The 12,881-nt window shown below is 36.1% G+C and overlaps 1 protein-coding gene across 6 annotated transcripts; it reads right to left on the reverse strand.

Annotated features, from left to right (window-relative positions):
* Positions 1-1,755: 1,755 nt before the first annotated feature.
* TTC14 (tetratricopeptide repeat domain 14) lies at positions 1,756-11,894 on the reverse strand. Of its 6 annotated transcripts, none has more exons than XM_055568969.1 (12): positions 11,810-11,894; positions 10,621-10,745; positions 10,322-10,521; positions 9,322-9,406; positions 9,095-9,224; positions 8,611-8,766; positions 8,132-8,203; positions 7,610-7,729; positions 7,383-7,505; positions 5,119-5,236; positions 4,095-4,204; positions 1,756-3,296 (listed from the first exon to the last, which is right to left on the reverse strand). In XM_055568969.1, exons 3-12 carry the CDS (start codon positions 10,505-10,507, stop codon positions 2,378-2,380), a joined length of 2,019 nt encoding a protein of 672 aa, XP_055424944.1. In that variant the 5' UTR covers positions 10,508-10,521; positions 10,621-10,745; positions 11,810-11,894; the 3' UTR covers positions 1,756-2,377. The 6 variants fall into 6 exon arrangements, 5 of the variants coding, with proteins under 5 accessions (XP_055424944.1, XP_055424942.1, XP_055424945.1 ...); XM_055568967.1 differs by lacking the exon at positions 11,810-11,894 and adding an exon at positions 11,207-11,535; XM_055568970.1 differs by lacking the exon at positions 11,810-11,894 and adding an exon at positions 11,070-11,186.
* Between the last annotated feature and the right edge of the window lie 987 nt (positions 11,895-12,881).

Genomic DNA, 12,881 nt, shown 5'->3' on the forward strand with positions numbered 1-12,881 from the left:
CATTTCTTGTAATAGGAAGCAAAAGGCACAGCCAAGTCCAATGAATAAGATGGGTAAAAAGCTGGTTTGTTTTTTTGTAAAACATTATTCCAGTGAGATTTGTGAAATATAAAAACTGATTAATCTTACCATCACTTTGAATGTTCACCAAAATTCTCATTCTTCGCCCTATTTTACTTTGCAAATTACCTGGAAGTTGAAGTGTATTCCAAACAGGCAGGGACTAGTACTGTGACCTTGGGAAAGTTATTTCTCTATGCTTTCTCATTTATAATATAGAAACAGTAAAAGTTATCTACGTTGTTTATTGAAATCAGGTAATTTATATAAATGCACAGGGCCCAACACACTGGAATTGCATAGTGAAAATGTCAAGTTGCTCAGTCATGTCTGACTCTTTGTGACCCCATGGGACTATACAGTCCATGGAATTCTCCAGGCCAAGAATAGCATAGTGGGTAGCCTATCCCTTCTCCAGCGGATCTTTCCTACCCAAGAATTGAACTGGAGTCTCCTGCATTGCAGGCAGATTCTTCACTAACTGAGCTATCAGGGAAGCCCTAGAATTGCACAGTAGCTTCTATTATTGAGCCACCAACCAAAGCCTAGCACAGTATTTGTGGAATGGTTAAGTTAGAGTACATCGTGAGGAACGTTGGGCCAGAAGCACAAGCTGGAATCAAGATAGCTGGGAGAAATATCAATAACCTCAGTTATGCAGATGACACCACCCTTATGGCACAAAGTGAAAAGGAACTAAAAAGTCTCTTGATTAAAGTGAAAGAGGAAGAGTGAAAAACTTGCCTTAAAGCTCAACATTCAGAAAACTAAGATCATGGCATCTGGTCCCATCACTTCATGGGAAATAGATGGCCAGTGGAAACAGTGTCAGACTTTACTTTGGCCACCTGATGTGAAGAGTTGACTCATTGGAAAAGACTCTGATGCTGGGAGGGACTAGGGGCAAGAGGAGAAGGGAATGACAGAGGATGAGATGGCTGGATGGCATCACGACTCGATGGACATGAGTTTGAGTGAACTCCGGGAGTTTGTGATGGACCAGGAGGCCTGGTGTGCTGCAATTCATGGGGTCGCCAAGAGTCGGACATGACTGAGCGACTGGACTGAACTAAGTTATATTAAGTTTTGGTATTTTATTGCTGGCAAGAACCAAAACAGAACAAGGACTAAGTGTCTTCTTCTGCTGGCATTCTCTGTCACTTAGACGTTTGTAGATGGGGATACTCGCTACCCTTCAACCCACCCATCCAGTGTCAGCATGAATTGGAGATTCTAAAGCCTATGAGATTCTAAACACCTATGACTCCTATGTATACCTATCTCTATTCTCATCTAAACTGTTTTTAATAATTTGTGAAGAATCATTATGATCCAAGTTCCTTCCTTCTTCAGCTCTAGTTGCTGAAATTAATTCTGAGTAAGTCCAGGTTCTGTCAGCTGAATCATTTATTTAGACTCTAGGAAGAAAAGCAGAAATGCAAGCCAGCTCTAGGCTATCAAAAAACACACTCAGCTGGACATTTGCAATACTAGGACAGTTTCCTAACTTCCTTTCCCTTAGTGGAAGACCAGATTTATAGTGTGCTTCACTTGCCACTGCTGCTTTTGCCAGAAGGACTCTTTCCTACTCATCTATTCATGCCTGGAATGTATGGTCTTGTCAATATTTAAAGAAATTTCTTAGGGCTACACTGTAGCAAGGAAGAAAAAAAAAGAGAGATGAGCAAAATGGGCCCCTATTCAACTTTCATGGCTTTATTCCTAATGTACTTTTAAACATCTGGTACATAAATCATTTTAATTAAATCAGGTTTTAGAGGTCAATTAGACAAGACACATATCTGTCTACCATTTAAAAATGTTATGGAAGAAAATTCACCTTTAAACAAATGATTATAAAATGGTATTTAACATTCAAATAATCTCTTTAGAAAGTCAAGAGCTTTTAACAGAATGAAATAATTTTTCATAAAAATGACCCAAGTGTTCAATGTACAAATTTAATATGTTCTCAAACAGCAGGATAAGATGAACCTGAGGAATTCTAACATACCATAGTACAATGAAGAAACAATACTTTGAGAGTTATCTTTAGGTGAAGAAGTTTAAATCATCAGAATAAGAAATAACTGTACATAACATACACACATTAAAAAAAAAAATCAAGCTATGAAAAGGGGACCTATAACTGAAACAAATATACTTTGAGAACCACTATAAAAAGCAACTGATTTCCATAATGTCTACAAATAAAATAACCACAGGAGCAGAGATTTCTGCACTGGACTGTATTACTAAAAGATCCAAATATTTTATTAAAAGTCTTTAGTGTAATGTTGAGGATACCCTTGGCATGTTAGTTTTTTGGCTTATTTCCTTTTTCTTTCTCAAATGCAGCTATCTGATTAAATATATTGAGTAAATTTTGAGGTAAATTTTTTTTAACTCCACCTTCTGAATGCTCTTTGCTATTGAGTCCCTCTCCCGGAATCTCTGTTTTAATATCCTCCTCGTAATTACCCTCTCTTTCATATTCTCCTTGATTTCTATTTAATTGATATCTTTGCTCATGTCTACTTAGATCACGTGATCCAGAGTAAGTGGATTTCTTATATTTTTCTCCTGACTTCCAAGAGTAGTCTGAGCTTGCTGGTGAAGTAGCATGTCTTGTGGAACCTGGCTCCCACTTTCTATAGTGCTCTTTTCTTCCTTCTATATCTTTTTCAAATCTTCTATAACCATACATTTTTACCTTATCCTCTGAATTCCTATAAAAAGAATCTGAGGAATCTCTTCTACTGGAAAAATGTCTTTCTGATTTATATGGCTTTTCTGTTCTGCTACTACCTGCCTGAGTTTTATAGCTATCATAAAAATCTCTTGGATCTTCAGACCTACCTCCAAAATCATCCGGCATTTCAACAGAAGATGATGAAAAAGAACATTTATCTTTTTCTTTTACCTGTTTCTTTTGATATGGTAACCTATCCTGCTTTTCCAATAGTTTTTCCACTTCTTGTTTTTGGTTAAGAAAAGATGCTGACGTATTAGCTGGAACTGGGAAGCACTCATCTTTCTTATTCTGATCTATCTGATTTGAGGATGCCTTAGCTGAATGCCTTTTAGAACTTCGAGAAGACTCTGAGCGGTTCCTCTTATGTTTCTTATGCCTTTTGTGACCAGAAGATGAAGAGGATGATGAAGAAGAAACTGATTCATCAGCAGAAGAAACACTCGAAGAAGAAGAAGTTGATTTTCTTCTTTTTTTCTTTAGCCTAAAAAAATGTAGTTAACTCATCAGATATGTTGAGTATAAAAATGTTTAATTACCCATAAAGATTTTAGTTCTATTTTATTCTCTTTAAAGATTTCATAAAAGTTTGCAGCTTATAGAAGAATTATAGTAGTAAGTTTAGTTTTTACTACAATATCCAATTTTACCATTAGTCGTGACTTTTGGGAAAAAATACTTGTGTAGACAATTGTCACTGTAAGCAAATCTATCATTTTTGAAATACACAGTGACATTTCTAAAATTACCTTAAAAATTTAAGAGCATCTGAATACATAAAGGAGAGAACTGGAAATTTTACATTTGGCTACGTCTAGTTCATGGTTTTACCACCTCAGGACTATTAACATTTTTGGCCAAATAACTCTTTGCTGGGAGGGTAGGGTGGCAGTGGGGAAATTCTATATCATTGTTTAAGTATAGCAGCATCTCTGACCTCTATCCACTAGATGCCAGTAGGACCTATCAGTTATGAAAACCAAAAATGTCCCATGGGAAACCACACCCAGTTGAGAACTACTGCTCTAATTTTGAAATATTTCTCCCTAAAATACAGATAATTAAAATAACATTTTATTTGTATTCTTTTTTCTTTTTTTTTCAGAACTCTAGCCATCCTTTGCTCTCTTTTACAGAAAAATTTATGGTACACATACTTGCTAAGAATCATTGATTATGACTTGAAACACTTTAATTTTTTACTTACTTTATCTCCCAAATGGCACTTTGGTTCAACTGAGTACTTGCTTTAAGTTTAAAAATACTGAATATTATAGTTTACCTTTTTTCCTCTTTTAAGAGCTTACGCAACTTTTCTGCACTTGTTTCTATTTTCTTTGTTTTCTGTTTTTCTTCCTTTTCAGCTTGTTTTTCTCTTAATTCCAAAGATTTCTTTTAGAACCCAGATATCGGAAAAAACCACACGTTAAAAATAGCAGAATATATAAAATCCAGTTTTCAAAAGACCAACCCACCCCCCAACCAAAACCAAATGTGGTATACCCAAATCACCATATATCCAGCATTAAAAAAATATTTTTAACATATAAAAATTAATCACAGGTGTTTGGCATTAATCATTGAACAGCCAGAACAGTATTGAGGACCATATTGCAGTTGGTATTCCATGGAAAAAAAGGGAAGCCATTGCATTGATACCCATGACCCAGAGTGCAAGAAAGAGAAAAAATAAAATACATGAAAAAAATATATATATATATTAAAAAAAACCATTAAAAATTGAAACAGGACACAAATTTTATAAATAAAATTCAAAGGAAGAAATCCCGATATGGTGAGTTGAGAGGGGAATCACCATGTTCAAATACAAACCATTTAAAAAATAGCACAGCCCAGTTGGATGCATGGTTACATAAGAAATCATTTTCCAGTTTGAGGATGGGGATGAGCAGCACCAGATGTCAGACACAGCAGCAATGGTCCAATTCAGAAGAAAATGCATGAGAAAACATCATCATCAGTATTACAGGAAAAGACAGTATAAAATATTTTTCAGAATGGTTTTTATAATTAGCTCAATTACAGTAATAATACTGAATTTTGTAACCATCAGGAAAGCTCACTACAAGGACAATTCTACAAGGACAAGTGCATACCAAACAGGCAATGGGAATTTTCTCAACAAAACTATGAAGTAATATCAAACCCAATTAAGAAAAGCTCTATCTAAAAAACTTTTCGTAATGCCATAATTAAGTGATCTAGAATAGTTTTCCTAGAAGAAAGTTACGTTTTGGCATTAATCTTAAAAATGACTACATTTCTAAGAGGAAATAAAGAATCACCTGCATATATATATGAAGCTTCTGCAAAGCATCCTCTGCATCTTTGAAAGTTTCATCCAAAGCCAAAGCTTTCTTATAATAACTTTCAGCATTTAAAAACTTTTCTTCTTCTTCTAACCTAAATTCAAAAGGAAAATTTAGCTTTTTTGGTAAAAATTAGAAGTTCTCAAATATGCATATAGGGCAGAAGCTTATGTGAGTTCATGAGGGAAAAGCTATGTTTAGCAAATTATTTTCCAAATTGAACAATACTTCAATACTGTGCTTCTGCTATTTTTTTGTTAGTATTGTTGTAAAAGACAATATAAAACTACATAAAACAAATCAGAGAAACTGAACTCAAAGATACAGAGAATAGACTGGTGGTTGCTGGAGGTGGGGTAGGGGGTGGGTAAAATGGGTGAAAATGATTCATTTTATAAACTTCCAGGTATAAAATAAAGTCCTGAGGATGTAATATACAGCATGGTGATTATAGTTAGTACCATACTATATATTTGAAAGTTGCAAAAAGAGTACATCTTAAAAGTTCTCATCACAAGAAAAAAAAACATAACTGTGTGATGATGAATGTTAATCCGACACAATGGTCAACTCTTCACAATATATACATAAATTGAATCCTGTGTTGAACATAACCTGAAACCAACATAAAGTTATGTATCAACTGTATCTCAATTAAACAAATAAAAAAACAAACAGGAATTCATTACTGATAATTAAAGCCATATTATAGGTCAAGCAGTGGCATTTTAGTATAATTTGTGAAAACACACTATCAACTGATACCCTCTGAAATTTAGTATGATCTTGAACTTTAGCACAGAATTATGTAGGCTGGCCTCTCCTAGTAGTTTATGAAGAGTTTTCCTTTCTACAGAAAAATTTTCCCAGAAAATTTACTGCTAACATCACAAATACCAAGGCACACATATCACAACCAGCCTGCAGAAAGGATAATAATCATTATTAGATGATGCTCACAAGTCTATGTTGTGAAATATCAGAATTTAAAACAAATGAATAAACCCAGTGGTTTCAATGCAATCACTTCTGTGTCAGATAGGATGAGGGGAGGAAGGAACAAGCCAAAGACGATCAAGATTTCTGGACTGGATGACCAAATAGATGGTGTTGCCATTCACAGAGTTAAAAATCACGAGTATGTGAATAGTAAGACAACCACATCTAAGGAGGCACTAGCTATGTATCTAGGGGCTTCCCTGGTGGATCAGATGGTAAAGAATCTGCCAGCAATGCGGGAGACCTGGGTCTGATCCCTGGATTGGGAAGATCTCCTGGAGCAGGGCATGGCAACCCACACCAGTGTTCTTGCCTGGAGAATCCCCAAGGACAGAGGAGCGTGGCAGGCTACAATCCATGGGGTTGCAAGGAATCAGACACAACTGAACAACTAAGCACAGTTATGTAAGCTATGTAAGAAAGAAAAAAGCTGCTCCAATCACTTGGGTCCAAGTAGAAGTTCTTATCAGTTAAACACAAACATTGCAAAATTTCATTTATATGGAGTTCTGAAATGATCATACAAACCGTAATGATCTGGCAAATTCATGAAGCAGAAAAGGGATGATTCTATTTAAGAAAAAATGATAGCAAAAAAGATGCTGGCCCTTAATTATTAAAGCAGGATGTTACCAAAGTATTTATATTAAAAGTATACTGTATTTCTTCAAAATATTTCATAAGTTAGAATAGTCTGTTAGTCATTATGCCAAGTACTATGCCAGTATCTCAGGACAGTATAATATAGGTTACAGGGTTTGTTCTTAATGTTTTGCTCTTCATTTAATCTAAATTCATGGATTTTATTAGACAAAGTAGAGCAATAAGTTGACTACAACAGTGAAATCTTATGTATAATGAACTAAAGAGTTCTCAATTTGTATTTCTGGCATTATAATTACTAGAATGATGAAATGAGTTAGAAATTTCTATTAAACAAAAACTTTTGGTGTGTGTCCAGCATAAGATTTACCTATTAACTTTCTATGTATTAAAATACATACTCACAACAGTGAACTCAAGACACTAAAATATCTCCAATCATGAAGAAAGTAAATAATAAGGAAGGATAAAAGGATCAGAGAATGTAAAAAGGACTATATTTAAAAAACATTTTCAATCAAAACTGAAATTAAGAGTATCTGAACTAAGTCCAAGATGCTATTTCTTTAAGTTCAAGATTTTATAGTAGTTGGCTATTAAATATTAGATCTCTACTATTAAACAAATCTGACACTTACTGCCCTCCTCTTTCTACAAGTGTCTGGCAGAGGTATTTTCTTGCATTTCTGTGAGTTGGACAGTTTTCCAGTGCAAGTTCAAAATCTTCTATCGCTTTGTTTAGACTTCCTTTTGTTGCATATCTATAGATATGAGACAAAATTAGAGGAATTTATCTTGTGAGCTATTCATAAATCTTATATACATTTATCTTGTAAATATTCCTCAAAACCCATGATCCACTTACAATGCTCCACGAGCTACCAAAGCTTCCACATTTTGTTTGTCTATTTCCAGAGCCTTATTGTATTCATTCATAGCATCCACATGGCGTCCAACCTTAAAATAATCAACTCCAATCTTCACACTAAAAATATATTTTAAAGCATACATAACAAATTATTTCACAGAATATCCAAACAAAATGTTAGCATAAATAAAATTTTAAAGCAAACCAAATTTATTAGTTATTAGTCTTCAATATTCTCAGTATAACTAAGAGTCTTTAGATAATTTTGTAACAAATATTTATGAAATCCAGATATAATATACTAATTCCTTTTTAACAAAATTTAAAAAATATTAGCTAAAATGTAAATCTTTAAAGTTTACAACATAGTAGCATTTATATCTATAAAAAAGCTAATCTCAAAAAGGTATCATTTAAATTCATTTATAAACTTAGTCTTAAAGATGACATAAGCATGCTTGCCTTAACCTAACCTATTAGGTTAAATAATGCAATTGTTGAATGACAAAATCTTCATACCATTTTAAAGCCCATGATGCAGACTGCTTCTTTCTTAACGCAGAAGCAAAATCATCCTCAGAGAAATTTTTGCTATTAAAGAAAATAAAAGTCAAACTGTAACTACATCTCACTTTACCTGACAGATAAAAACTGAATCTCAAGCAAGAAATTTGTATTCCCATTTATACTGCAAAATTTTTGAACTCTCAGGAATGACTATTATTATTAAAAAGTATTTTCCTTTAGCATATACATGAAATTCTTATAAACTTTCTGCATCTTATAAATTTTTTCTGCATCTACCTGGTCACACGGCACACATCAATCACTGTTAAGACTCCACTCCAGAAGGAGAAGGGATAACCTAGTTCATTCAAATCTTGGCATATTGCTGCCACCAAGCGTAGGATAATCAACTATGTTCTTCAGTTATGCAGCTTCTCACATCAGCACCACAGACCTCACCACTTAACAGAACAAATACTGATTTACTATACCTTTGAAGGCCTCTCATTAAAGATGGTGGATTAGATTCATCTATTCCTAGTTTTCCTAAAAGGAATTCAACTACTCCTGGATTAACAAATCCCAAAGAACTCTGCATGATATTCTCATAGGATTCCAAAGAATTGCTATTTAGTTCAACGCTTTTCCTTAAAAAAAAAAAAACAAAAAAAACCACAAAATATAAAGATGATTAACACAATTAAACAGCGTGTCCCCTTTTCATTATGGAAATAACATTATTATATAGGATTTAAATACTCAGACCATTTTTGTACATGAAAGTGTGGCAATTATGATTTGGTTCCTTTTACCAAGTTTGAACCGATTTATGGGTTATAAAAATAAAATTAGCATATTTTGAAATAAGAGAAATTAGAATTCTACTTTCTTGTTAGAAGTTGGGCAAAATTTTCAATTTTTTAGCCAAGAAACTGTTTTGCAATTAACTTGTTGAGACAATGTGGATAAAATTACCTGTAGTACAAAGGAAGTTCTTCAGAACTAATCACACCTAATTTAATACCAGATAGGTGTGGTGGAAGAGATGAGCTATATAGAGACACTGCAAGCTTTTCATGGTATCTGTCAATATCCTTGATTCCAGCTTAAAAAATAAGAAAATTAAGTTGATTAGCAAAGCAACGCAAACTAACATAAACATGACCAGTTACTTTTTTTACTAATATGAGGAAACTGATCACCTCGAATGATGTCACCAGTTTGGTAATATGATAAAGGATCCCCATGGTTACTCATTGAAGGCACGTCTCTTAGCGGACATAGAGCCTGCAATGAGAAGCACTGTAAAACACTAGACATTCTATTCTTCAGGGAGAAGTGTCTTCTTTTTTCTAGCGGTTCAGTATAAACAGCTAAGACTTGACAGGAATATTAAGAAAACAACTAGCACGCTAGATTCTAAATTTACATTTCTGTGCCCAAACATAAATAAAAAAAGTTTTCTGGTTCAGGTCAAAGCTAAACTCTCATCAAACTTGCAATTAGTTTTAGAAACTGAATATAAGTATGCATGATGAAACAAAAAGATATTTTGTGCTTATTAAATATAAAACTAAAATGTGTCCAGAAAGTAGGAGACTTCCAAGAAAATGAAATGTGAATTCTTCTAGGTTTGGGTGTGTTATCAAGTTTGCGGTATCTTCTGGTTTTCTTCCCTCTCTATCTGTTTCAATAGACAATACCAAACCTTTCAAATTAAAGAGACATAGTGTATTTCAAATTTAGATCTATTCACCTTGGGCAAAGTATCATGATGTACACATCACTTAATTATTGGAAATATACAGAAAAAGACAGGAATTTGTTTCTAAATTATCCACATGCAAGTATCTAATGCTGAATACTAAATAATTAAAGACTTTTCAGCTAGACGATAACCCAGGCTACTAACTAATCTCACCAGGTCCACTAATAACTGAGCATTTAAAACAGGACCCACTTCTGCCAGCCAAAGGACCAACCCCCCCAAACTAGAAACAGTGGCAGAAACTAATTTTATTACTGCTAATAATTTTTTTAAAAAGTAAAAAAGTACTTAAATTTTCTATTAATACTTATTTAATTCTCAAAACTAGGTCTGCAGAGTACACTTAATTACAGCTGGATGAAAAGATATAATTTTTGCACTGAGATGACATTTTTATCAAAAACAATCAAATAACTAAAAGGTGAGTAACTTACTGTGATTTCTAAGTGGGATATATCTCTCATAATGCCACTGCCTAAACAAATCAACACTATGAAAAACCCAAATTCCCGAATGGAACTAATTCTTCCAATCACTATATCACCACGCTCAATATCTCGAAAAAACAGCTCTCTCCGGTCCATAGTAGGTATATCCATGAATTGCTCTAACGGTGGCATGACTGCATAATAATCTGAAAAAATAAGTAACAAAATTACTAACAACAGCTCTGTGTTCTGCTTCATCAAAGTGCTGTTAAACCAAAACGCAACAATTTTAAGACTAAACACACCATCATTGTCTTCACTAACTTCAGCAGTTGTAGGTGCATCTGATTTCCAGGAAAGTGCAAAAAGCAGATCCGCTTTTTTGGAAATGAATTTTTGTATTTCAATGTTGTCAACTCTCCTCTCTTTTCTTAAAAAGAAAACAAAATTTATGAAAACTGGTTTGTCTGCAAAACTTTTTAGTACGTACAAGCTTCTGCTCTCTGCTTGCATCGCCCAATCGTGACCATCCTAAGCTCTTGGCCATACATCCTCCGAAAAAAAGTTTTAACCAGGGATCCCCTCATACGCCAGTCCGTACATGGAGGGCGCGGAAACTTAAAAACACAGCCGCGCTGTTCCAGATACACACAAGCCCAAAGGATTTTAGCTAAAGAATCCGCGCCTCTGGTGGCCGTACTCGATTTAAAAGTTCAACCCACATCCCGCATTGCCCACATCAGGGAGAAGGTACCCTCCTCCATCCTGCCCTCGAAACCGGCGCCGTAGTCCTCACGTGCACACAGCCTCGGCTCAGCAGCCGGACTGCGGTAATGAAGTCCGGAACTGCGTCCCCTCTCCCGTCTCGCAGCGGCGCCGCCGTCCCATTACCTGCCCGGTAACTGCTGCTGGCCCGGCGGGCCCCGGGCAGGGTCGGCCACCGACCCCAGGAGGCTCCGGAAGTGCGGGTTGTCCTGCTGTTCGCTCCGGAGCAGCGAGAGCAAAGACGGGCCGTGGAAATTTAGTGACTGCCGCAAGAGGTCTCGGTCCATGGCTAGAGACTGTCGTGACCAAAGGCCAGCAGCTCCCGGTTCAGTGCCCACTACTTCAGGCCGTAGTCGTGGAGGCTAAGGAAGCGGCCTGGAAGCCGCCGGAAGCACACATCGCAGACACCTCCAGAGTGGCCTCCCGGAAGTGTTCTGGAACCGCCCCCAGCGGCGGTGCTGCGGAGCGCAGTTTTGGTATCGCGAAATTGAGCGGGATTACGGAAGCCGGGAGGATTGGGGCAAGATTTTCCGGAGTTTAGGGCCGGTTGTGGCTCTGAGATAGTGAAGTGTGTAACAAGTTTTCGTTTTAAAATTTCTGTGGCGTTATTACATTGAAATGGCCCAAGCTCTAATCTGTGGTAAATAATAATTCATCCTTGTGTTTAGCGAGGCGCTTCTAAGTGCCAGTGTCAGGAAGAGAACCCTGAACGGTTACAAAGTTTCTTACCTTGGAGTTATCGCTGGATAAGTATCTATGCCTCAGGCATAACCGCATTAAAACGACTGCTCTGGGAGACTTCCTGTTAGGCGGTAGGGCAGAAGAAAGGAAGAATATTAACATTTATTAAACCCTGGAGTTGTGTTTTCTAGCCGTACCCTGTTCACTGTTAGTGATTTTAGAGTTAAAACCAGAATAACTTTAATGCCTAGACATATGCGTATTTTGTTTTGTTCTTTAGTCGCTAAATCGTGTCGGACTTTTTTTGCGACCCAAGGGACTGTAGCCCTCCGGGCTCCTCTGGCCATGGAATTTTCCAGGCAAGAATACTGGAGTGGGTTGCGATTTCCTTCTTCAGGGATCTTCCCCACACAGGGATCGAACCCCCTCTACTGTGTTGGCATGCGGATTTTTTTACCCACTAGCTACCTGGGAAGCCCCAAATGTATGTATACATACATTCCTTTTTATTTGTTTTAGTTTAAGTGTTTTCTCAAAATTTAGTGCCCATAAGGTTTACTGTGTAATTCAGGTGATTTTTCGAAGATAATTATGACAGGCTCTCACCCCCTCCCCCACACTTACTGACTTTGGATCCTAACCGGTGTACTGAGGAAACAAACCCAGATACTCTCAGTATATTGCCCAATATCACCAGCTGGCAAAATGCTAGAGTTAGAATTTCAGCCTACCACTGACTAGATCTTCACCGGCAGAGTTGCTGGAGAAAGTATTTTTTATCATATAGAAGGCCTGTCTTTAATATTAAAATAATGTGACTTTGTTTTATTAAAATATATCAACGTCTGTACTACTTAAATCGTGTAGTTTAGTATCGTCCTTTTGAACAAAAACAAATAGCAGTGGTTATTCTGTCACATCTTCCACTTTGTATATTTGGGAATTTAGTTTGCCCTCTCACCACCTGGATAGAAGATCCAGTCAGAATATAGTGAATGCCTCCACACTATTTTGGGGAAAACCCAGGCAAATAGGTAAACAGTTTATTGAGACTCCAGAAGATGAAACAATGAATGTAACTTTAAAAGATAATAACTTTCAAGCCAGAAGAAGCACATCA

This window comes from Bubalus kerabau, chromosome 2 (assembly GCF_029407905.1).
Source record: "Bubalus kerabau isolate K-KA32 ecotype Philippines breed swamp buffalo chromosome 2, PCC_UOA_SB_1v2, whole genome shotgun sequence".
Taxonomy (NCBI): Eukaryota; Metazoa; Chordata; class Mammalia; order Artiodactyla; family Bovidae; genus Bubalus; species Bubalus kerabau.

Bases quoted from the DNA above. Each gene is read 5' to 3' on its own strand.
- TTC14 (XM_055568967.1), bottom strand. From the start codon at position 11,367: ATGGACCGAGACCTCTTGCGGCAGTCACTAAATTTCCACGGCCCGTCT. The intron at 9,407-10,321 runs GTAAGTTACTCA...TTCTCATTGCAG, and splicing joins TATCCCACTTAGAAATCACA to GCTCTATGTCCGCTAAGAGA. The intron at 9,225-9,321 runs GTGATCAGTTTC...TTATTTTTTAAG, and splicing joins AACTGGTGACATCATTCGAG to CTGGAATCAAGGATATTGAC.